At 41.8% G+C, this 27441-nt stretch overlaps 1 protein-coding gene across 1 annotated transcript in view; it reads left to right on the top strand.

The window, feature by feature from the left end:
• Positions 1-27441, top strand: part of hydin (HYDIN axonemal central pair apparatus protein) — an 869275-nt gene that overhangs the window by 540347 nt on the left and 301487 nt on the right. The window contains exons 28-32 of the mRNA XM_072547579.1: positions 271-408; positions 1792-1969; positions 7311-7441; positions 7870-8000; positions 17608-17744. Of these exons, the coding sequence (XP_072403680.1) occupies positions 271-408; positions 1792-1969; positions 7311-7441; positions 7870-8000; positions 17608-17744 (715 nt within the window). The remainder of the gene's footprint in view (positions 1-270; positions 409-1791; positions 1970-7310; positions 7442-7869; positions 8001-17607; positions 17745-27441) is intronic.

The raw sequence follows: 27441 nt of genomic DNA, 5'->3' as shown, positions 1-27441 counted from the left end.
GTTGTGCTCTGAACCTTCTTCGCTGTCCACTATGCCTCCAATTTTGGTGTAATCTGCAAACTTACTAACTATACCTCCTGTGTTCACATCCAAATCATCTATATAAACGATGAGGAGTAGTGGACCCAGCACTTTGTAATGATCTCAAGATGTGGGCACTTTGCCACAAGAAAAAGATGATACTGCTGACTGTACTGTCCTTCAAGGCTGTGAGATAGTCTATTCATTTGATTCAAGAAGTATAACCTTCGCTTTCTTTTCTTCTTCTAGCTACTTAGCCTTGTTGCTGTGGCTGAACTAACCCTGATGAATACTGGAAAAGTGGGATTTGACTTCGCTGTTTTGCACCTTGACCAGATGGCTAAGCAAGAGCCTGTAACAGGAGTGCCACTTGTTACTCCTTGCTCGGTTAGTGCTTTCTCTTATGATTGTTGATTATGAAGATAAGGGAACTATGAAGTGAGGGCAAAATGAACATTGTTCCTGCAGGAGATGTCTTATTGAAGATGCTGTCACTGCACCTTAATTTGTTTGTTACCTCTGTCATGGACTAGGCCAGATCCCTCAAAACATTTAAAGAAAATAGCCTGGGCACTAACTTGGCTAGTTTTATAAGCAGGTGTACAGTGGATATTCCAGGAGCGCTGTAGCTGACCCAACCAATTACTTCTAAACAAAACAGAATTTATTTACATGATTACCGAATGAAACACAAAACAAAAAAGAACAGAATACAGAATAACTTAACCTGTCCGAAAACCCAATATTTATCCCAGTTTAATGATGCTGTTCAAAATACTTGCAATCCCTATAAACACCCCTTTGCACAAAAAAGGAAAAATCCAACACAGGTTCTTGCAGGAGAGATGTCAGAGAGAGGGAGGATCAGCATGGACCTGCTTCTTTGTGTCCAGCAGCTTCACAACTGACTGACTGTTTTCAGTGAACAGCCAGACTGCTGAAACCAAACCAAAGAAAAGCTGGACTGGGAGAACTGGCCACTCCCCTTTCATGGTACTAGTGCTTTTAAAAAATTGAAAGCATTCTCAAGTAGTTAAACCCAGAATTATCAGAATCGCTGCTTTTATGACCTATCTGAAAAAAAAGCCAAGAGCAGCATAACCTTATTAAAGGAGCAGCATCGTCACTCCTTTGATAAAGGATTTATCAGATGGTGACCATGGAGGTGATCCTTGTCTGTACTTTGTTGCCACATCGAGTGCAATAGTCAATTATCTATTTATATGATGTATAAGTTATTCACAGATAAATAAATCATAGGCAATTTTGGAGAACAATAAGAAACTAGAATACAAATAAAAGTAGCAGATAAGACTTGGTGGGTCTTGCTGGTATCTGTGGAGAGAAACACAGGCTGTTAACAGTGGGGTCCTCAGGTTGTGTGCTTGTTTCAAGTTACCTGAGAGTAGCATGGCCTGTAGCTCTCCATTAATCTCGCCATAGCAACACCTTAGCCAATCAGAATCAATTAATCAACCCTCTCTGCTCAGCTCTTCTCTGACAGTGTAACATATTGTGATCATCTGAAATTTGGCATTCTTGCATTGTCTTGATAAGTGCAAGATGAAAATCTTCAGGAACAAGTCTCTCTTTTCAGAAATATTCATGCTGCACTCCCAAGTGACAATTTTAATGATGTTTTCTGACTTTTAAACATTCACTGTGATCACCCAATTTTTCTAATGTTGGTGGCTCTATTATTGATACAGCACCACTTATTTTCATTAACATTAGAGTGTTTTATTCCTCTGCAATCAACTGTCATTTTAGGGTTACATTGCAGCAAATTCGGAGCAGAAGCTGAAGGTTTCTTATTTGCCTGGAGTACCAGAGGCCTTTCATAAGAGCTTTGAGATTCAAATCGCTTACTTTGAACCTGAGAGTATTAGCCTGAAGGGGGAAGGAATCTTTCCCAGAATCTACCTGGATCTCCCGAGAAACATAAAAGGTATGGCCTTAACTTTGAGCTGGTTCTTTAAATTAAAAGTAAATGCAATGCTGATACTAAACAAACAGCAAACAAATACAACAGTTTCACAGTTTATAAGTGTACCACTATTCAGTGTGATCATTTGTAATCTACAACTTATCTCCTCATTGCCACATTGCCCCATATCCCTTCATGCTTTCTTTTCACATAAATCTGTCAAGGTCACTGATAAAATTAGCATTCAATCTACCAAGAATTGCCATCTGTGAAGGGCAACTCCAAACTTTTACCATTCTGTTTCTTATTTTTGCCCCTAAAAAGTCTGAGTCTGGTTATTAGACCTAGTCCAGAATTCATAAGAACTGGAAATAGTTTCTCTCTGCTCAATTTGTTTGCCTTAAAACTTGAAAACCTCAATGAAATCATTATTCAATCTATTAACTTTCAGGGAGTGCAATTCTAATTTATATAATCCATTCTCATCATTTAGTTCATGATATAATTCTTGTAAATCTATGTTGCATTCTCTTGTTGTGTCTGCCCCACAGTGTGTTATAACTTACATCTAGCAAAGAAACTGCAAGTCAACTCTTAATAGTAATAAACGATAATATTTATTTAACACAATTAATATTAATATAAGGAAATACTCTACAAACTAACAATTCACATTATAAATCTAAACAACAAGTGGATGGTCATGTACCACCACTCTAGGTCTTGGCCTTGATCCACATGGTGATGATTGTCTGGTCTTCTCCTGCCGGTGGTCCCAAGGTTGTGTTCTCTTCATGATAGGTGGGCTTGAGTTACTGTACTGAGAATGGTGTTGTGGCGATTCTTACACTTAGAAGCCTTTGCATCCTTTTGGGAGGGTCTTTGATGCCCTCCAGTAGATTGATCAGGGCTTGATCAGCCTGATCAATCGGATTCAACCAGGCATTGACGTATTGATGGCGGGGTGGTCCTTGAGCATCTACTCCTGGAAGTTGTTGGGAGCACGTAGGTCAAGTAGCTCTCTCCAAATAAGGGTATGAGGCGCCCCGTGTCTAGTAAACAACTCGATGTTTCTGATTGTCATGGGGATGTCATTTCAGGTCGTTTCCGTTCCATTCAAATTCAGGTATATTATATTGTCTGCAGCTGCTGGGTCAATTGCGTAGTGTCTGTCTGTAGCTGCAGCCTGTTTGGATTCTACAGCATGTTTATTCCAGAGTCTTTGAGCACAGTCAAGATGTGTCTGAATTTCCCAACATTCATCGTTTATTGTCCATTTCTCATAAAGCCATCATTTTCAGCGCCCCATCCGGCTGCACCCTCCAAGATCAGTGTATCCTTTTTTGGTGACTAGTACTGGAGATATGATTCATACAGGGCTTTGTATAGCTACAGCAAAAATTTCGAGCTACCTATATTCTTACTTGTTAGATATAAGGCCAGTAGTTATTTTTTATTAGTCTCTGTTTATGAAATCTTACTGTGTATCTTGTCACTGATGTCTCTTTGGACTTCCATGATTTCTTATTTTGAAAGCCTTGCTATTCAAACCTATCTGGGTCCAAAGTGGATGAACTCCTATTTCCTGACACTGAAAACCACAGTTTTACCCATTTCCATTTGCCACAGTTTTACCCATTTCCTGAATTAATCAGTATCTTTGTGCAATATTAAGCTTCTACCTACAATAGTGCAAAAATGCCTATCTGAATTTGTGCCTGCAATTCAATTCATTTGTTCATTATTCTCTGGCAGCACGGTGGCTCAGTGATTAGCACTGCTGCCTCGCAGCTTCAGAGACCTGGGTTAACTTCCAGTCTCGGGTAAATGTCTGTGTGGAGTTTGCACATTTTCCCAGTGTCTGCATGGCTTTCCACTGGGTACTCCAGTTTCCTCCCACAGTCCAAAAATGTGCAGGTTAGGTTGATTGGCCACGCTAAGTTGACCATTGTGTACAAGCTAGGTGGGTTTGCCATAGTGAATGCAATGTTACAGGGGTGGGTCTGGATGGGATGTTCTTTGGAGGGTCAGTAAAGGCGCGAGGGGCTGAATGGCCTGCTTCCACATTGTAGGGATTCTATGAAATCTATTCTATCTATAATGATTTTTTTCTGACTCTCTTCTGTCATTTTGTGTGAGAAGTTGAACTGTAGTCATACCGAAACAGAATCTTGCAGAACTGCACTATGTAGATTCCCTGGCTATAAATGGTAAACTTTTGCCATGGGATGTGAGGCAGTTGGTTGTTAACATCTGTGTGGCAGTACCATGTGAAACAATCATTATGATAACTGTCAGTACAGTGGATTCTTATAGTGTGCCTCAGAATTAAATGTGAGATGTAATAATTAGTCAAAGTGCCAGAATGCCCAACAGCACGTGTGCAGACGGGGCCTGTGATGTCACTTTGCCATGACATGGTCTTTGTTGTCAGGTAGCATTTCTGCATATGTATATACTGAGGACAGTCTGATAAACCGTTTGCTGTGACAGGTTTTCCTTCTGTTAAAAAGACAGCCTCCCACAACTGATGACACAGACAACCTATTAAGATCTCCTAGATTTTAAACACCCAGAAAGCAGAAACCCAGTAATCAAGTCAGGGAATCATTGATCCATGAACAGCCTGATATGTGCAACAGGCCCTTTCCAGTCATTATTTACAATAACTGGGACTTTGCAAAGCACCCAGTAAAATCAGGGAGCTGTTTCTTTGCACAACTTTGTAAATTCTAAAGTTCATGCTGAAATATTTTAATGATCATTGCAGCAGGAAGTGAAATGTCAAATGCTCAGGAATTGACTCCACCATGCACTATTGCTTTATGGGCAATGCCACCTTTCTTTCAGGCAGTTGCGGATCCGCTGCCAAACTGTGCATGTGCGCCATCTCTGTAGTAATGCAGCCAATATGGGAGAACCAATTTAATGTATGTATATTCCCCAAAGATGCAGTAAGAAAAGATTAATTAACAATCATGCTGTGCAGAGTCTCTTGTGGAAGTGCAACCATAATATAAAATTCTTAATTCAGATAGTGCAAAGCAGTTAAATCCAAAACTAATGTCCTAAATCTAAATAAAGAGATCTATTAAGGGTATTCAGCATGAATTGGCAAGGATGGATGGAGAAATTTTACTGAAGGGATTGACAATGGATAGGCAATGGTGCATACTTAAAGAATGTGTGAATGAATTACAACAATTATCCATTTCTGTCTGTCAAAGGAAAGGGGAAAGTTGGCTCAACCATGGCTTACAAAGAAATTAGGGATAATGCTATGTCCAAAGCGGAGACATATAAGATTGCCAGAAAAAGCAGCAAGCCTGAGGACTAGAAATTGAGCAAAATAGGACAAGATATTTGATCAAGAGAGAGAAAATTGAGTATGAGAGTAAAGTTGCAGGGAACATGAAGACTGACAGTAAAAGCTTCTATAGATAGGTGAAGAGAAAAAGATTAGTAAATTGAATGCAGGGCGTGGCAGTCAGAAGCTGTGTAAATTATAATGGGGAATTAAAAAATGGCAGAAAAATAGAAAATGTGATTTGATCTGGCTTCACAAAAGAGGGCCCAGATAATCTCCAAGAAATAGAATCCCTACAGTATGGAAACAGGTCCTACAGGCCAACACTGACCCTCTGAAGAATAGGCCACCCCTACCCTATATTTACCTCTGACTAATGCATCTAACACTCAGGGCAATTTAGCACGGCCAATTCACCTGACCTGCACATCTTTGGATTGTGGGAGGAAACCGGAGCAAGCCCAGGCAGACACAGGGAGAATGCGCAAACTCCACACAGACAGTCACCCGAGGCTGGAATCAAACCCGGCTCCCTGGTGCTGTGAGACAGCAGTGCTAACCAGTGAACGACTGTGCCATCCAGAAATGTTAAGATTTAGTGAGAGAGTTAAATTGAAGGAAATAAAATGGTGTTGGGAAAATTAAAGGCTAATAAATCTCCAGGGCTACATAATCTACATTCCAGAGTACTAAAGGAAGTGAACCTGAAAATATTGGATGTATTAGTCGTCACCTTCCAAAAGTGTATAGACTCCGGAGCAATTCCTACAGATTGGAGAGTGACAAATGTAAGTTCACTATTTAAAAAGGCAAAAGAAACAGAATTACAGATCTGTTAGCCTAACATCGATAGTGGGGTAAATACTCGATTCTGCTAACAAGATTTGGAAAGCATTAATAGTTTTGGACAAAGTCCAATTTGTGCTTAACAGGTCTATTGGAGTTTGTTTTGAGGATGTATAAATGTGAATTTATACATGTTGGTGTCAACAAACAGGACGAATATTGTGAAATGGTGATATATTGGGAAGTGTAGATGTACAAAGGGATCTGAGTGTTCTTGTACACCAGTCAATGAAAGTAGACAGGCATTTGCAGCAAGCAATTAGGACATCAAATAGAATCACAAGATTATTTGAGTTGAGAATTAGAGATGTCGTATTGCAGTTATATACAGCTTTGATGAGACCGCACCAGTAATATTGCATGCAGTTTTGGTCTCCCTACCTAAGAAAGGATTTACTTGCCATAGAGGGATTGCAGCAGAGGTTGAAATTGGGAATCGTAAAACTGTAGAATGAGGAGTGATTAGTTTAAGTGGGCCGAAATTTAACAGAATTTAGAAGGATCTAATTGAAATGTTTTCCTTGATTGGAGAATCTAGAACCAGGGGCTCACAGTTGCAGGGCACAGGTAGACTATTTAGGACTGAGATGAGGAAATAATTCTTCACTCAGAGGATAGTGAGCCTGTGGAATTCTCTACCATAAAAGCCCTGTAGAGGTGAAGTCACTGAATATATTAAAGATGGAGATTGATACAATTTTAAATTTTAAAGGCATCAATGGGTATGGGAGAAAGCAGGAAGATGATATTGAGGTAGAGGATCATCTATGGTTATATTGAATAGTGGACCAGGCGCAAAAGGCTGAATAGCCCACTTCTGCTCTTAGTTTCAATATTTTAATGATTTTGTTCAATTTGATTTTGTTTCTAATGTCCACACAAGGTAGATCTTAGTACGCAACATAAGATCTAATTAAAAGTGCTAAATGCTATGCCTAAAGATTTGCTAAATAACTCCCAAAAAAGGTGTCAGTTGCCAACATGCACTTAAAATTACTGGTATCTTCAATGTGTCAGGATGAGGTTCTGTATGTGTCATTTAACAAAACTGCACACCAACTCTACAGAATGTCATTTCTTTTGTGATTTTTTTCCAAGTAGCGGTGCAAAATTTCTAAACGTTCCAGTGTTGTGAAGACTTACAAACAGGAATAGACTGGAAAGAATGGGACTGTATTTTATGTTTGATTAAAACTTTATTAACAACAGGGAATGAAAAGTATGAGGCACTGCTGAAAGAGGCAAGAGAAACATTAGAGAGAGAAACAACTGAAGGAAACCTGCTCAGCCGTCCTGAAACCATAGCAGGAGAATTGGGTGCGGCCAACACACTCTCTTCTGTAAGTCGCTCTCATTCTCAATTACGTGATCGCAAAAGGTGTTTTATAGAATTGTTTTACATCAAGACAACCTGGAATGGAAGGCAGTTGGCGATAAATCCTGATTCCTGATGAAGGGCTTTTGCCCGAAAAGTCGACTCTCTTGCTCCTCGGATGTTGCCTGAACTGACTGTGCTTTTCTAGCACCACTCTCTCGAAGATAAATCCCTTTGCTGCAGCACAACACTTAAGTTACTTTCCATTAGTCCCTTTCAGTTTTTCCTTTCTTCATTGGACTGCAGTTACCTAACCCTTGGTGTGGTTTGCCCAAATGATTGTGCCTCTCTCACTGAAATGAAGTTGGTTATGGATATTGATTTACAAATGCTTTTTCTTGTGAAGATTTTGTGTACGTATTGATGGATTTTCTCTGTTTCTGACCTTCACAGTATGACACCCTGCTGCAGATGGAGGCTGATCGCTTACTAATTAAGGAGTGCAGTCTGGCACAAGATTTACTTCTTACTTCTCACAGCCCTTCACCTGGGTCAAATCAACATGCACACAAAAGTGTATCCAGGTAGGAATACTACAAATCTACTCCTACTCCATTAACTGCCATTCATGTTCACCATTAATTTTCCCTATCTCTCAGGTCAACACACTGTTTTTGCAAATTTTCCCTACAAAAGCAAACAAAAAGCATGTATTATTTGATGGGGTATTCATCTCCATCTCAAATGGACATTAAATCTCTAATGTTATTATGTCAATCAGGGCAGAAATTACACCTGGAGTCCTTATCAATACTTTTCCGTCAAACAATATGCTTCCTCAGGTAATCTGATCTTGACAATATTGCTGTTTGTGGAACTTTGCTGTACACAAAGTTGCTGATCATGTTTCCTATGACACCATGGGAGCTGCACTAGAAATGCAGCTTGCTAGCTGCAAAATATTTTTTATTATGTTGAGTCATGTAGGATACAGTGTGAGTATTATGACAAGATGAGAAGGGGTGAATTAGCTCCTTTCTTTTGAATCTATTTGGTCAGTTTCAACAGTTGTTCAATTTATTTTTAGCACGGGACTAGATCTTTGCCCAATTAAAAATAAGACCTTAAGAAATAGGAACAGGACTAGGATATTCAGTCCCTTGAGCTTGCTCTGCTATTAGTAAGGAGTCAATCACAAGGGGTGGGTGGGGTGTGTGTGGGGTGGGGGGGGGGGGGGGAGCGGGTGTGTGTGTGTGTGTGTGTGTGTTGTGGGGGGTGTGTGTGTGTTTAGAAAATAACAAATTTATTGCTGTACCTACATCTTATGATCTTCTGGAAAAAAGTGGAGTTGAGGATTAACAGATAAAGCATGCTCTTATTGAGTGGCAGAGCAGACTTGATTGGCTAAGTGATCTTTCTGCTCCTTGTCTCTTATGGTCTTATTACTGAAGGAACATAATAAGGTCACAACATCAAGCTTGTGGCCATTGTGTGGTCACTACGTACACTCACAATCTTTCACACACTCACAGACACACACAGACATGAGCACGCACGTTAAAAAGGGAATAATATTCCAAAGCAAAAGAAACATAGAACATACAGTTTGAATTGCTTTCGCTCCGCGAGAGATAAGATTTCAACCTGAGACCACAGTTAGTCAACTGGTTTCTTGATTCAAAGAGCAGTACAGGATGTTCTGCTCCAAACTATAGAAAATTGCACTATGGGAAACCGTTATAGAAAATCACGCTGTAGAAGATCGCTAATAGAAAATTGCAGTAGGTTCAGTAGAAAGTTTGCGCTATCTAAGCAACATCCACGATTCATCAATTGCGTTATAGCCAACTCTTGCTGATAAAACATGCATTATAGCAGAACAATCTATAGTCTGAGTTTTTATAATTGTGCAAAAAGCAAGTTGTTATTTCCTATCTTTGCACCTGCAGACCTCTTCCTAGACACTAGGAATGTAAGGAAAGGGCAAAAACTAGGGATTCCATATCTCTGGTGCAGAGATGTCTGAAAGGAATGGTTAAAGTATTTATCAATTGCCTATGCTGGCCTGTAAATTCCTTATTATTTGCCATTTGTGGGAATATAACAAAGTTTGATGCTGTGTGGTGGAAGTGCTGCTGTGGGCTTAGGTGAATACCAGGCTTCAGTGAGAAAGGCAAGCAAGATAAGATTCTTTTATATTTCTTACTGTAAAGGGGCAGAGATGGCAGTCAGGGCAGTGGTGTGCTCCTCCTGCCAGATGTGGGAGATCAGGGAGCAGTCTAGTGTCCCTGACAACTATGTCTGCAGGCAGTGTAACCGGTTGCAGCTCCTCACAGTTTATGTTGTTTGGTTGGAGTGGCAGTTGGACACACTGCGGAACTTATGGGGACAGACAGTGTAATAAACACTAGATCCGGGCAGGCGTCACACCACAGCAGTTTCAGTCAGCTAAATGGGTGACCACTAGGAGAGGCAGGCAGGTAGTACAGGAGTCTCCTGTGGCTATTCCCCTCTCTAACAGGTATATCCTTTGGACACTGTTGGGGGGATAGTCTCTCAGGGAAATCTAACAGTCGCAGCCAGGCCTGTGGAACCACAACAAATATTTACCCCTGAGCCAACACCTAAAAATTATGATGTAGTCGTTTATTTAGATATTGTCAGTGGGACATTACTCCAAACAAATTGGCAGCAGCATTTCTGCCATTACAACAGTGACTGCAGTTCAAAAGTTCTGAATTTTTCAGCCAGAGTGTGGTGGGTCTGTGGAATTCATTACCATGGAGTGCAGTGGACGCCAGGACATTGGGTGTCTTCAAGGCAGAGATTGATAAATGCTTGATCTTGCGAGGAGTTAAGGGCTATGGGGAGAGGGTGGGTAAGTGGAAATGAAATGCCCATCAGCCATGATTAAATGGCAGAGTGGACTCGATGGGCCGAATGGCCTTTCCTCCACTCCTGTGTCTTATGATCTTAATTGATTGCAAAGTGAGGTTGATAGAGATGTATCAAACCATATTTGTTTTTTTTTTCCTTTGTATCTGCACTGCTTGGTCAATTCAGTTTTTGTGTTTTCTTTCTGTCCATTTACCATAATCTTCTGCCTTGTGGCTGAAATTTGTACAAGCGCTGGCAACGCTTTGCAGTCCATATATAAGTGAATGAAAATTAGTCCCCATAAGATATGATTATACATGTATAAAAATGACAGTTGTTTAAGCTGATGCAGCATCTATCTATTATATCTATCTATATTCTCATCTATCTTTTGATATAAAATAAGTATCCACAGGGGCTGAGGTGTTATTTTATGAACCTTGGAACTTGCAGCAGTATTTTGCATATTTTCCTCACAATTTTGTTAATTGCTATTTCTTTCACCTCAGGAATTTTTGTATTTAAATATCTAGCACTGCTCTGGTTTGTACACACTATTGAGGAAATGAGTTTCCCTGTGCGAATCCTTCTTCACCTGTGTTTATTGAAAGAAGAGGAGGGAAATTGAATGGATGTCACTGGTGGGAGGCAGATCATTCTGCAAGAGAAGTACACCATACCTACCTTTCAGCCAACGTACATACAGAGAGAGGTAGACCTACTAATGAAGGCCAGGTACAGGTGGCACATGAGCACCACTTCAGAAGAGAGTGATCTGCTGCAATTAACACACACTGGGAGACCGATGCTACCAGGGACTGAAATGAAGACTGCCATTTTAACCTTCCTCTCACCCATCTAGAGATGTTGCAATGCCATGTAGTGAGAAGCACAGCCATGTCCCCTTCTCACTGCTTTCACCTTCATCACCCATCAAATGGGGCTTTGGATAGTTGCAGCATTTTTATACTTTGTTACAGTCTGCATTTGTGATCTTCCTATTCATTGTGACTAGCAAAGGCTGAAATAAGGGCACTAAAATGATTGTCAGTCATATGTGGCCACTTACCTTTAAGTATTTGGAATTCTTTAAACTAGTCCCTTGTACAGGGACTTCCCAATCCACTGCGATGAGATCCCAACACAAGGCTTAACATGGACCAGGTACTTGGCCAATCTATAAGTGAGGCCTACTTACAAAATCATTGAGACTGAGACAGTAACACACAAACACTGGGTCACTGGTGACCTGATCACAGAATTTATGCCTATGTGACATATCCCCCCCAATAGCACTTGTTAATGGACAATGAATGGCAACACTCACATCCTTTACTGACTGAAAAAGCATATATTCTTGCAACATTAATAATTGAAAAGCCTATTTTGTTAACTTAGTACACTAGCAAGACATTGTGCTTTCATAAATCTAATGATTTTAATGTCCTTGGCTTAGTTAAATAATTATTTTATCTTGTACACTGAAGAAAATATGCTACTGAGAGTTCTGACATCGACAGCTTATACTGCAATCTCTGGCAACAGAAAAGTGCCAGATGGTATGCTGGGAGAGTAATTTACTATAATTAAAAGCCTCTTGTTTCTACATGTCCACATGCCACATGCTGCCTCAGAAACTGGGTCAGACAGCAGGAGGATAAGATTATGCAGATGCTTTGTTCTCAACGCTTTGTTGTCAAAAATGGCAGCTGTGGTGGGATGGTAGAGGAAACCCATTCCTCACCAAGTATTAAAATAACTAGCTTCTTTGCTAGGCAGAATATTACCATGACTATTGTCATGATCTCCTTAGAGACCGATAACTTCTAAAAACAAAAATAATTTTCCAACAATAAGCAGAAATGAACAGAAGGCAGGATACTATGTTTTAAGACTTTCAATGCAATAAAGAAGCTAAAATCAATATGGGCTAAGCATTAGACTGAAGTATTAGTTTCTTCTTATTTTTTGTGATGAAAACATTCTTTCACATTGACTGTTTAACATGACCAATATATCCAATATTTACTTTAAAAAACACTTCTGCCAGACATGTGACATTTAAGATGTCCTCGGGCGACTGTCTGTGTGGAGTTTGCACATTCTCCCTGTGTCTGCATGGGTTTCCTCCGGGTGCTCCGGTTTCCTCCCACAGTCCAAAGATGTGCAGGTCAGGTGAATTGGCCATGCTAAATTGCCCGTAGTGTTAGGTAAGGGGTAGACGTAGGGGTATGGGTGGGATGCGCTTCGGCGGGGCGGTGTGGACTTGTTGGGCCGAAGGGCCTGTTTCCACACTGTAAGTAATCTAAATCTAAAAAAAAAGCTGAAGTTACAAGTCGCTCACAGCTTTCCAGCAGATTCACTTCTCCCTCACATTGCAAGATCACATCTTTGGTTTTTGAAAATCATTCCTGTCAACCTGAGTATTCCAGAACTGACTTGTGTCAGCAAAGACCATCTTGTTTCTAACATCTCCACAATTCACCTCTGTCTTACCCACCTACTTTTGAAAAGAAAACCAACCTTTCCAAGCATTCTGCTGAGTTGTTCACATAAAAAAAAGTTTACTCTCTGTTTCTCTATGTGGGTACCACTTCTTCAAAACAGTCCATCTCTTTGTGTCAAGGTATCTACACTGTCTCTTCATTTTCAATAGATTATTGCTTTGGGTTTCTTTCCAACATGACAAGCAGATTACAAGGGCCTATCCCCAGGCAGAAGTTTAGTATTTTCCACATACCTCCTTGTCCAACACATTCTGCTTCACTCTAGATTAGAGGTGATATTTTGAAACATAACCATCATATGAACCATTCAGTGTTCATAATACTATGTAGCCTTTAGTTCACCAGCATTAACATGGCTTTGTCAGTCCTTGGTAGTATTTCTCCAGAATTTCCATGCTTTTAAATCATGATAAGCAACTGGCAAGCAAGAATATTAGTCCTTCTGAAGTAGAGATTAATCCTTTTTGAAGTGCAGTGTGAGGGCTGTCTGAATTAATGTTGGCTTATTGCAGATCAGACTGTGGGAAGGAACTGTTGGATTTAGGGAAGCCAGTAAAGTATTTGAGAATGAGATCAACTTAGTTTCAGTGAATAGCAGGGCAGGCTTGAGCCACTGAATGGTCTCTGCACATTCCTAATCCTCCTATGTAATCCTGCACATGTTATGTTTATTTGTATATTGTTGCCTTATAATGTATTTGAACAGCACTTGATGGGATTATAGATGTTTTTATTCCAGAAAGCCAAAGTATATATCAATGGCAGGACACTATGAAGTTCAGAAAAACAGAACAATTTTGGGATACTTTTCCATAAATCCCTGAAGGTAGCTGGTCAGTAAAGTAGTTAAGAAGGCAGATGGGACACTTTCCTTTATTAGGCAAAGCATAGATTATAAGAGCAGGGATAGGTATGTTGGCTAGGTCACAGCTAGAGTCCTATGTGTCATTCTGGTCTTCACACTTTCGGAAGAATGTGATTTCACTGAAGTGGGCGCAGAGGATATTGAACAGGATGTTGCCTGAGATGGAGCATTTCAGCTCTGAAGGGAGGCTAGATTAACTCTGTTGATTTCTTTGAAGCAGAGCAGGTTGAGGAGGCAGTGACATGTATAGGATTATGAAGGGGATAGACAAGGTAAATAGAAATCCGCTGTTCTCCTTGGATGAGTGGATCAACAGTAAGTGGACGTAATTTTAATAGGAAGGTAGGAGATTTAGTGGGGATTTGAGGAAAAGCTTTTCCAACCAGAGGGTGGTAGAGGTCTAGAATTCACTGCCTGGGAGGGTAGTTTAGGCAGCAAACTTCACAACCTTTAAAAAGCATTTCAATGAGCACTTAAAGTGAGACAACACTCAAGGCAACGTGCCTAATGCGGGCAAGTGGAACTGGTATTGACTTTGTGCAGCTTTGGCAGTATAGTCATGATGGGCCAAAAGACCTCTTTTGTTGTCTTTGATTCTATAAGTATGCCACAACTCTATGCTGCAGAAGCAGTCCTACTGCCCAGTAATATTCTCTGCTCATCAAGAGAAGAATACAATCATTCTCTCTTTATATCTTTCTCAAATTCACAACTATGAACATGTTTCATCACCATAATTAATATTATTGACATGCCAATTTGTTTGTTTCTTGACCCAAGATTAGATCATGACCAACTAACAGATGAAAAGTATCCTTTATACTTATTTGCATATTTTGTAGCAAGTGACTTGATGGCTGTGGTCTTCTCCTGTCACTGGCTAAGGCAGGTTCTTTACTATTTCACCTGCTGCACTGGAATAGTCTGTTCAGCACGAGGTAGCAGTCACCTAGGAGACAACCTAGCCTGTATTATATGGTCTTCTCTGATCCTGCCCTTCCTCCTAATGAAGGAACAAATGAACACGGATGACCAGTGAGAAAAACTTGATTTTACTTCCCCAAATTAATGGTTCCTAAATTTCTTAATTGAGGGACTCCTTTTCATATAGATTAGTGATCTTGGACCTCAAAAGTGGATGATAATTCCATATAATACTCAAAACATTGCATGAAAAGAATAGTCCCTTTTTCCAAATTGTTAAACATTTTGATGAATTTGAGGATTAATTCTCTGATCTATAGAGTAAAGACTTAAATGGGAGCATTTACATATATTTTATAGGCTATGAAAAACATTTGATTGTGTTTAATACCAAAACTAATAAACGTTGCTGAAGTATGACGTTGACAGTAAGAGATGAGATTTATCCAGAGCTGAGACTGAAACCAAATAGGCTGGAAAGGACAATCAGATGAATTTACAGAGAAGAGAGCAGTATACTGACACTAAAATGATTCAGTCTGTACACAGAAATTATTCAAAGGATTGTTTGCACTTCTGTGAGTAAAAAGTGGACGCAAGAACATTTCAAATTTGTGTTGCCCTGATGACATAGTGCCACTTGCAGAATCAAAAGCAAACCTTCAAACTATTGTCAGTCAAGTCAAATCTAAGACTGTAAATATGGACTAAGAATAAACATGCAAAGACAGAAACAATGGTATTTAGGAGGAGTACATGAAAAGAAACTGAAGATTGAAATAGTGTCACACAGGAAAAGGTTTGTCAATTCAGGACAAATGATAACAAAAGATGGTTGATCTGATGCCATGTTAGAAGAGTAGGAATAGCCAAAAGTAATTTTGCAAAGCTGAGGAATCTGTTAATAAAAAGAAACTCCGAGCAAGGCAATAACTCCTATTCTGCCACTTTCCTGTATTTCACTGAAACTTGGACAATAAGGAAAGGGCTCTGTGAGGAAATTGAGACCTTTGAATGTGAATGCTAACACATCTGCCAACAATCCCATGTGCAGCTTAATTGGATCCCAATCCAGATGGTGAATTATGAAGGTGAGCAGAAATCCATTTTTGACAGTCAGTTTATTTATTTACAGAATGCAGGATTATGTATGTCTAACATCTGCCTTCCAAAACCCTAAAGTCTTTACTCTCTTTGAAAATGTAAAATGTAATCAGATGAAGAAACAGTCAAGGGAAGGGATATTGTAACATTATTGTAACAAAAAGCAACATTAAAACAAACTTTTCCATTTAAAATGTTTCAGTGATGCTAGTGGAGGTGCATTTCGATGATGCATTTCGACTATCTTCTCAAACCAGCTCCGTCTTCCTTTCATATTGTTTTGATTGAATAAACTAAATAATGTGATTGACCACCACTTAAAGGGAAATGCAATAAAATGCAAAATGGATGCTCATGTGACATTGTGGTAGTGTACTTACCTCTGAACCAGGAGCCCTGGATTTAACTATAAGAGCAGGCAGGTGGGATTAGTTTAGTTTGGAATTATGTTTGGCATGGACTGGTTGGATCGACTGGTCTTTTTCCATGCTGTATGACTCTATAACCATAGGATTTTAAGTCTGCTTGTAACACTAGAGAAGAAACCTGCTCCAGGCAAAACATTTGCCCCTGATCTCAATATGTCCCAAAAGATTGATATCTGGAAAGAACCCTGTGTTCTAACAACATTGTGTCAAATATAGAAAGGAGGTAGAGGACTTGGAGACATGGTACAATGAGAACAACCTTCTCTTAAGTTTGGCAAAACTAATGAACTGACCAATGACTTCAGAAATAAAGGAGGAGAACATGCTCCCATCTACTTTAACGGAATTGAGGTTGAGAGGGTAGAGAGCATCAAGTTCCTCGGAGTGACGACAATTGACAACCTATGCTGGACTTCCCACGTAGACATCATGGCCAAGAAGACACAACAATGCCTGTTCTTCCTCAGGCGGCTCAGGAAATTTGGTATGGCTATGAGGACCCTCTCCAACTTCTACTGATGGGGCATTGAAAGCATACTCTCTACATGCATAACAGCCTGGCATGGCAACTGCTCTGCCCAGGAATGTAAGAAACTACAGAATGTGGTGTGCACAGCCCAGACCATCACGGAAGCCAACCTTCCATCCATGGACTCAGTTTACATGGCTTGTTGCCATGGAAAGGCTGCCAACATCATCAAAGACCCATCACACCCCAGTCAGGCTCTTCCATTGGGCAGAAGGTACACACACACACACACACACACACACACACACACACACACACACACACACACACACACACAAGTCGATCTCACCGAGCGCTCACCCTGTGCAATGTAACTTGTATGCCTCTGTCTAAGTCGTTTTCCAAACGCTGAGTTTTGTGTGTTTGCTGACTATGATCTGTCTGTACTGCTCATAAACAAAACTTTTAACGATACTCCAGTACATGTGACAATAAAATCAATCCATCAATCAAAGTGAGTCAATTCCCAACTTAAAACTTCCTGTACCTTCATCAGCAATTATGCTGCATTTGAACACTTGTGATAAGGACCACAGTTCACAGCCTCAACACGATTGGACTTTATACTCCTAAACTAGTCATAACATCTTTGATCTTAAGTAATTTGCAGTTTGTAACATCTGTCCTCTCCTCTCTCTGCCTTCCTTGGACACGTTTGTATGAATGGATCACCCCTTCCCCCCACCCCCACCCCCACCCCCACCCCCAATCGAAACCATTTTCCTAGCTTTGAATGCAGTAATGAACTCTACTTCTTCAAGGTTTTTGTCCTTTAAAAGCTGGATTGTTATCCACACCAGACTTTCACTCTCAGTTTCCACCCTGTCAGAACTTCAGAGTAAATGATAGAGTCAGCCACACGTACTCCATACTGAAAATGGTGAGTTATTGTTTATAATTTAAGAATAATTTAGTAGTGTTACGTGTGTATTACACCCATGATTTTTTATTTTGCAGATGTCATTTGCCAGAGTTTGTCCTGGATTTTGGCTTTGTAATCCTCGGCACTGTCAAGATACATGTTGTGAAGATTACAAACACAGGCTGTTTGCCAGTATCATTTTACACTGATCGGCATGCTCTTAAAAAAACAGGTAAGGCAGCTGTTATGCTTGGAAAGGTCAAGGTTCACAGCTAACTATGCATTTGATGTGCAGAAAATATAATCTAAACTTTAAACTTATTTTTCCACACCATTTATAGATGCTGAAATTATTAAAGTGCTGTTATTGTGATGGATATTTATTCAATAGTGCCTGTGGCTATATATTCAATAGGACACAGATATCTGAGGGAACCTGAGAACCTTATTTGCCACAAAATTACATTCAGTGTGAATGAATGGGAGTCTCTTCCATAAAGTTGAGTCATATCATACAGTGTTTCCAACTGCTGCTCACATAAGCCTTTATGTGTCTTGCTTCTTTTGTCCTACCCAGAGGTACACTGATCATTCTTTGCATGATTTTCTGAGATCAGCCCCAGATTTGACCATAAATTCAAATATATAAACGAAGAGCAAAAGTAAACCAGTCAACACTTTGTGCCTGCTCCATCATTCAGTAAGGACAACACCCTCTCAAACCTGGTGAAAGTGAAGACCTGCAGATGCTGGAGATTACAGTCGAGAGTGTGATGCTGGAAAAGCACAGCAGATCAGGCAGCATTCGAGGAGCATAAAAATCGACGTTTTGGACAAAAGCCCTTAATCAGAAGTGATCCGTTGATTTTCTTGCTTCTTGGATGCTGCCTGACCTGTTGTGTTTTTCCAACACCACACTCTCTACTCTCTCAAACTTGCAGAGTTCAATATATCGAGTTGCAGAGATGCTTCTCCTTCAGCACCTAATCCACTAAATGGGATCAACTAATTACAGATTACTTGCTGATTGATTTATTCTGGTTGTTACCATGATTTTACAAATGTTGCTGATGACTATAGTTCTTTCAAGTCACAAAAAATATTAGCATGGAGTGTTATGAAAGGTAGTTGCTGAGTTCAAAGTTCTTGCACAAACATGTGGCTTCTGAAGATAGATATACCGTAGTTATTAATAAGCATGGAAGAGAGAGTGAACAGAGGTCACATAGAACAAGACAAGCTGCTGGAAGAGGGTTGAGGAAATAGGGAAGAAAACTTCTTAACAGAAGACTGTACCCTCCCAGAATGTTCTAGGAGCTGTTCACCGACCTGAACTTGGCAAAGAACAATGGTTGATATCTCCATTTCACTATGCTTGAATTCACTGAAACCTACCACTTACAACTGAACAACTGTCACCTCAAGGCTAGGAACACCCTGCCAGTAGCTGTGAACATGATTGACCCAGTGAAATGGCTGTGGCTAATCAAAAAAGATATGCCCAATCAGTAGGTTATAGAGTGGGGTTAAATGGAATTCTGTTGCTGCTTGCAGATGGCACACTGCGCTGCATTGGATATCCTGTTTTGAACTGCTACATCCATTCTGAATCTATCCTATTTAGCACTGTGATATTGCCATGCAATATGAAAGTGTGTTTGCTCAATATGGAATAGTATCTTGTCCCCATAAGGACTGTATGGTGGCCATGTAATCAGTACTATGATGGATAGTAATATCTGTGACATAAATTGTTGAGCATAAGGTGAATTAGGGTTTCTTTTCTGTAAAGAGAAACAAAGAATTGTGGATGAGGGAGACGTAAAACAGGAAGTGCTGGAGAAATTCAGCAGGTCTGACAGCATCTGTAGGAAGTAAATCAGAGTTAACATTTCAAATCCAGTGAACCTTCTCTCGTGTGTGTATGTGTGAGAGATAGAGAGAGCAAATCTAATATGGCAGACTAGATGGAATGATGTATAGGTAAGCTGGGGCTTTCACAGGTATCATGGAAGGTGTCATAGAAATGTAGTAGAGTCAGCCAGCATAGAAACAGGCCCTTTGGCCCACCATCTGTATGCTGACCAACTAGCACCAAACTACTCTAACCCCATTTACCTGGACTTGGTCCATTGCCCACTATGCCCTGGCATTTTAAATGCTTATCTAGATGCTTTGTAAATGTTGCAACAGTTCCTTCCTCTACCACCTTCTCAGGCAGCATGCTTCATATTTCTACCATCCTCTGTGTCAATTTTTTTTATTCCTTGCATCTCCTCAAATCCACTTAGTCCTCACCTTAAACCACTGGTCTTAGACATGTCTATCATGGGGAAGAGATTCTCATGATCTATGGGTGGCACAGTGGCACAGTGGTTAGCACTGCTGCCTCACAGCGCCAGAGACCCGGGTTCAATTCCCGCCTCAGGCGACTAACTGTGTGGAGTTTGCACATTCTCCCCGCGTCTGCGTGGGTTTCCTCCGGGTGCTCTGGTTTCCTCCCACAGTCCAAAAATGTGCAGGTCAGGTGAATTGGCCATGCTGAATTGCCTGTAGTGTTAGGTGAAGGGGTAAATGTAGGGGAAAGGGTCTGGGTGGGTTGCGCTTCGACGGGTCGGTGTGGACTTGTTGGGCTGAAGGGTCTGTTTCCACACGGTAAGTAATCTGATCTAATCTATTCTTTGTGTATCACTCATAACTTTGTATATCTCAATCAGAGTCCCTGTCAGCCTCCACTGCTCCAAAGGAAACAAACCCAGTCTATCCGGGTCTGTCTCCATAACTGAGACATTTCATCACAGGCACCTTCCTGCTGAACCTCCTCTGCCCCCTCTCCAGTGCATTTTTGCGGAGAGCCATGAAGTATCTCCATGAATGTCTGCCACTGCTTGTTTACTGTCATTCCTGCTAATCTCTCCACCAGTTCACTTTAATCAATTCTATTCTTATTTCATTATAGTTCCCTTTATTTCAGTTAAACCCAGTTGATTCCAACGCAAATTTCTCACTCTTGAACTGAACATTAAACTCTTATCACATTAAGATCACTACCTCGGAGGTCATCTTTTAAACTTGCCTCATTACCCACTGCTGAGGTCCCTGGTTAGTTCCATGACATAGTACATTGGAAACTTTCCATATTGCACTCAATGAATTCATTGTCGTAGCTACACTTTCTGATCTGATTAACCAAATCAACCCGAACATTAAAGTCATTCATAATTATTGTCCTTTTTAAAAAATGCACCTATTATTTGTCAATGGATAGCCTTTCCCACAGATTAGCTACTGGCTACTTCCTGATGAAGGGCTTATGCCCAAAATGTCGATTCTCCTGCTCCTCGAATGCTGCCTGACTGGCTGTGCTTTTCCAGTACCACGCTCTCGACTCTGATCTCCAGCATTTGGAGTCCTCACTTTCTCCTACTGTCTGGGCGTCTATGCACTAGTCCTAATAATCTGTTCTATCCTTCGCTATTTTCCACCACTGCATCATCCAAGCCTAGATCATCTCACAATTGTCCTCATGTCATTTTTTTACTAATAGTGCCACACCACCACCGTTTCCATCTCCCCGTCTCTCCAAAAGGTCAAGTATCCCTGAATGCTAAGTTCTCAGTTTTGATTTCTGTGTGACCATATTCCCAAAATGGCTCTGAGATCATGTTCATTTACTTGATTTTTGTGTTCGATTCATATATTTTATTCTGAAAACTTTGTGCATTAAGATACAAAACCTTTAACTTTGTTCTATTATTGGATTTCCTTAAACTTTTATGGTTCCTTGGTACAATATGACATTCACATACTCTATCCCTTCCTTTTATTTTCAAGGAACAATCAACTCCATCACTAACCTGCAAACATATCTTCTCCTTTATCTTTCATTTCATAATTTTTCATACAACTGAACCCCTCTGCCTCAACTTCTTCTGCCGCCTCCGCCTCCAAGCTTACTTTCACAATTAGGACTCCCGCCCACCTTCCGAGGACCCCTTCGCCCACCTCCAACACACTTCATCCACCTGGACACCCCGCGCTGGCCTATTACCTGCCCTCGACCTCTTCATTTCCAACTGCTGCTGGGACATTAACTGCCTCAACCCGTCTACCTCCCTCCCCCACTCCAACCTCTCACCCTCACAACGGGCAGCCCTCCAATCCCTCTGCTCTAATCCCAACCTCACCATCAAGCCAGCAGATAAAGGGGGCGCAGTGGTAGTCTGGCGCACCGACCTCTACACCGCTGTAGCCAAACGCCAACTCGATGACACCTCTTCCTACTGCTCCCTCGACCATGACCCCACCCCCCATCACCAAACCATCATCTCCCAGACCATTCAGAACCCCATCACCTCAGGAGATCTCCCACCCACAGCTTCCAACCTCATAGTCCGGGAACCCCGCACTGCCCGGTTCTACCTCCTTCCCAAGATCCACAAGCCTGACCACCCTGGCCGACCCATTGTCTCAGCATGCTCCTGCCCCACTGAACTCATTTTTACCTACCTCGACACTGTCCTATTTCCCTCCCCCCAGTCCAGGAAATCCCCACATACGTTCGAGACACCACCCACGCCCTCCACCTCCTCCAAGACTTCCGTTTCCCTGGCCCCCAACACCTCATCTTTACCATGGATATCCAATCCCTCTACACCTCCATCCGCCAAGACCAGGGCCTCCAAGCCCTCCGTTTTTTCCTCTCCCGACATCCCCAATAGTATCCTTTCACTGACACTCTCATTCGTTTGGCCGAACTGGTCCTCACCCTTAACAATTTCTTCTTCAATCCTCCCACTTCCTCCAGACCAAAGGGGTAGCCATTGGCACCCGTATGGGCCCCAGCTATGCCTGTCTCTTTGTTGGCTACGTAGAACAGTCAATCTTCCATAATTACACTGGCACCACTCCCCACCTCTTCTTCTGCTACATTGGCGGCACCTCGTGCTCCCGCGAGGAGGTTGAGCAATTCATCAACTTCACCAATACATTTCACCCTGACTTTAAATTTACCTGGATCATCTCTGACGCCTCCCTCCCCTTCCTGGAGCTCTCCATCTCCATTAATGACGACCGACTTGACACTGACATTTTTTACAAACCTACCGACTCCCACAGCTACCTGGATTACACCTCTTTCCACCCTACCTCTTGCAAAAATTCCATCCTGAATTCGCAATTCCTCTGCCTCCGCCGTATCTGCTCCCAGGAGGACCAGTTCCACTACAGAACACACCAGATGGCCTCCTTCTTTAGAGACCGCAATTTCACTTACCACGTGGTTAAAGATGCCCTCCAACGCATCTCGTCCACATCCCGCACCTCCGCCCTCAGACCCCACCCCTCCAACTGTAACAAGGACAGAACCCCCCTGGTGCTCACCTTCCACCCTACCAATCTTCACATAAACCAAATCATCCGCCAACATTTCCTCCACCTCCAAACAGACCCCACCACCAGGAATATATTTCCCTCCCCACCCTTTCCGCCTTCCACAAAGATCGTTCCCTCCGTGACTACCTGGTCAGGTCCACGCCCCCCTGCAACCCACCGTCCCATCCTGGCACCTTCCCCTACCACCGCAGGAACTGCAAAACCTGTGACCACACCTCCTCCCTCACCTCCGTCCAAGGCCCTAAAGGAGCCTTCCACATCCAACAAAGTTTTACCTGCACATCCACTAATATCATTTATTGTATCCGTTGCTCCCGATGCGATCTCCTCTACATTGGGGAGACTGGATGCCTCCTGGCAGAGCGCTTTAGGGAACATCTCCGGGACACCCGCACCAATCAACCACACCGCCCCGTGGCCCAACATTTCAACTCTCCCTCCCACTCTGCTGAGGACATGAAGGTCCTGGGCCTCCTTCACCGCCGCTCCCTCACCACCAGACGCCTGGAGGAAGAACGCCTCATCTTCTGCCTCAGAACACTTCAACCCCAGGGCATCAATGTGGACTTCAACAGTTTCCTCATTTCCCCTTCCCCCACCTCACCTTAGTTCTAAACCTCCCCATGACTTGTCCTACCTGCCTATCTTCTTTTCCACCTATCCACTCCACCCTCCCCCCTCCCCCACTCACCCATTGTACTCTATGCTACTTTCTCCCCACCCCCACCCCCCTCTAGCTTATCTCTCCACGCTTCAGGCTCACTGTCTTTATTCCTGATGAAGGGCTTTTGCCAGAAACATCGATTTCGCTGCTCCTCGGATGCTGCCTGAACTGCTGTGCTCTTCCAGCACCACGAATCCAGGATCTGGTTTCCAGCATCTGCAGTCATTGTTTTGATCTATTTAGTTTAAATCCCTATCTTTAGTCCTACTTATGCAATTTGCCAGGACTCTGGTCTCAGCATGATTGAGGTGAATTTTGGATTCGTGGTGCTGGAAGAGCACAGCAGTTCAGGCAGCATGCTGCTCCTCGCTTTATTCATGATTTAGGTGAGGCTCAACCCATCGGAACAGATCCCCCCCGACACCAGTAATGGTGCCAATGTTGTGTGAATTTATACCCATTTCTCCCACACCAATCTTTGAGCCAAGCATTTCCCTCTTAAATCTTGTTAACTCTGTGCCAATTTCCTTTGGTTCAGATTGTAATCCAGAGATCAATTCCTTTTTGGTTGTGCTTTTTAACTTAGCACCTAGCTGCTCATATTCCCTCAGCAGAACTTCTTTTGTCTTTCTGCCAAACTATTGGTGGCTATGTGGACCATGACAATGGGATCTTTCCCCTCTAGCCTTCTACCATGCGATTGTGCAGGAAGGTGTTTGGAGTGGAGAGCAGTGGACCAGGGTGTCCCAGAAGGAATGGTCCTTACAGAATGCTGACAAGAAGGGGAGAGGAATACGTGTCTGGTGACATCCTGGTGGATGTGCAGAAATGGTGTCTGCACCTTCTATGTGTCCATGGGAGGTTGTGATAAGAGTATGGGGAGGTCTTGGGAGTATAGTAGCAGGAGAGCAAGATGTTGCAAAGGGAATGGTCCCAGCAGGATGCTGACAAGTAAGGGAAATATGTGTCTGTTGATGACATCAAGCTGGAGTTGGAGGAAATGGCAGTTTATGATCCTTTGGATGCAGAGTCTGGTGAGGTGGAAAGTGAGGATGAGTGGGACCGCACCACTGCTGTTGGCTTTTCTTTCTTGTCAGTTCACTTACCATCTGCTGCAAGCCCATTCTTGATCTGAAGTCATCAGATTTCATGAGGTCTGATATCAATGGTGAGAACTCCCAGAGCCATTTCTTCTTGACCATTGTAGACCTAGGAACTATATATCATAGAGTCAGATAGCATAGAAACAGGTCCTTTGGCCCACCATGTCGGTGTCAACCAAAAAACACCAAGCTGCACAAATGCTATTTACCTGAACTGGGTCCATAGCTTACAATGTCCTTGCACTTTAAGTGTGAATCCAGATGTTTCTTAAATGTTGTGAGAGTACCTTCGTCCACCACCATCTCATTAACATGCTCCATATTTCTACCATGTTTCTCAGATCTCCTCAAAGCTACTTTTCACCTTAATCATCTGCCATGAGGAAAGATTCTAACGGTCTATCCTGTCTATGCTTCCCATAATTTTGTGTACCTCATTCTGGTTCAACCCTGCCCTCCCCAGTTGCCTTTTAAATGTTGTGATTTTACTAATCTCCACAACTTCCTCTGGTAGCTCATTCCATACACGCACCACCCTCTACATGTAAAATTGGCATTCGGGTCCCTTTTACATCTTTCCCCTCTCATCTTTAACCTATGCCCTCTAGTTCTGGACTCTCCCACCCCAGGGAAGAAACTTCTTCTTAGTCTATCCATGCCCCTCATGATCTTATAAACCTCTCTAAGGTCACCCTTCAGCCTCCAATGCTCCAGGGAAAACAACCCCAGCCTATTCAGCCTCTCCCTATAGCTCAAATCCTCCAACCCTGGCAACATCCTTGTAAATCTTTCCTAAACACTTTCAAGTTTTGCAACATCCTTCCAATAGAAAGAAGACCAGAATTGCACGCAATACCGCCATCTGGAGTAACTTGTCAGCCAGACTGTGTAATTAAACTTCCTTCCAAAAAGGACACAGTGAATCTGATGGGGTTTTATGATAATGTGATAGTTTCGTGATCATTAGTCCTGAGAGCAGTATCCACACCCTGCATTAATGACCTGGCTGGCTGCACTGTGGGGGTAGCTATCTCATAGACCCTCAAAGTCTTTGTCAAATCTATCCAGTTTCTGGATGCTTGTAGTTCACAACCCTCAAAGGAATTGCGCACCCTGTCTGGATTCAGAAATCTTTTGAAAGGTAAATCTAAAATCTCTTACTCCCAAGCTCCATCAATGTCTGCAATAGCACCTCCATGCCCCCACCATGCTTATTCACCCATTATACACCACGTGCAGAATTAATGAGCCAAAGTATATCGGGACAATTGTTGAAATGCTGAGGGTCAAAAAAACATCCATTCAGAAACTTGCTTTGAAAATAACTATTATTTTTACAACTCTATAGCATGTCAATGAGATCAGATCCTATAACATCAATAACTACAAGTTTTACCACTTCATATCTCTTCTCTCATTTAAAAAACATATAATGACAAAAGCGAATAGAGAAAAAAAAACTTAGTATAACTGCATATACTTGTCAATCAATCAAGGTAAGCACTCCTCTTCAGTTTGGTCAAGTAGACACCTACTTAGCTGACGCAATTGTGTGTCTTGAAGCCCAGTTAAGCATTCTTAATGAATCCTTCCAGGAACTCTACCAGCAGAAATAGATGGCCAGACAACTGATTCTCACACATGGGGCATGAAGATGGCATGGAATATATGGAAGTGTCTAAGAGAGCATGGATAGGACTTGGGTAGCAGTTGAAAGTGTTGACAACACAAATGCTCGGAAACCTTCCTGCTCAAAACAACTGGGACAAAGACCAAGAGAACCAAGGCTGGCCTTTTAACCAGTCTGCCTTGGTATCCACCCACCCCTGGAGGTCCTGTGTCTGCTTCCAGAATTCACTGGGCCAGACCCTCTCCCACCCATTCTCCATGGAGCAAAGATTACATGTGGATAGGGTCCTTGAAACCTTGATAAGGTTTGCTGAGCCAGGAAATTTTCCAGCTCAGTATTGAAAACCCAGCCTCAGCTTTTTATTGTGTGACTTGAACTCATCTGCATTTGTGGCAATCAAGGCTCTCCACCTAGTTTTTTGAAAGCTCAAACTGAGTGTCTGCGAGAGGAGAGACTGAAGCCTGGTATTCTGGTAACCACTGGTAATGTTTGAAGAGAAAAACTAAATGTCCCACATTGTCCAGTGTAATCTATTGTTCTGTGTTTGATTGACTTTTCATGATGAGTTTCTCATTCAAGTCTGCCCCAATTCCTGGGACGTTATATGTACATGGCAGGATGATGGATGAATGATGTAGTCCCGTAATCAACAAGTAATTTCGGAACACCAAAACATCTCAGTGGTTAAATAGAATTTAAAGCACAGAAGTAGGTAGTGGTCCAACTGATATCTGTCCTCTAAACAAGCCTCTCTTCCAGCTTATTATGTAACCCTATCAATATATCTTCTGTTTTTTTGTCCCTCATACTTGACATTTCCTTAATTGAATCAATTGTTTCATCCGGTAACAAGTTCCACATTCTTACCACCCCTGGTTAAATGATTTTCATCTAAATTTCTTATTAATTTGTATGTGACTATTCCAACATCCCCCTCTTTGACCCAATGCTTTTTTATCTGATTAAGCTCCTATGAAATGACTTGAGATGTTTTAAGACAAATGGGCATTGTATTTATAGGTGCGGGAACACCTCTCCAAGCTCATTCTGTAATGCAAAGAACCTCCTATAATCAGTTAAATAATAATAATGCCTTTGGTGTAGAGAGCCAATGGTGGTTGTACAAAGTTCCCAGTTC

This window comes from Chiloscyllium punctatum, chromosome 26, assembly GCF_047496795.1.
Source record: "Chiloscyllium punctatum isolate Juve2018m chromosome 26, sChiPun1.3, whole genome shotgun sequence".
NCBI classification, from domain to species: domain Eukaryota; kingdom Metazoa; phylum Chordata; class Chondrichthyes; order Orectolobiformes; family Hemiscylliidae; genus Chiloscyllium; species Chiloscyllium punctatum.
Note: the sequence above shows the minus strand (reverse complement) of the source record. Positions and strands in the feature narration are given on the sequence as shown.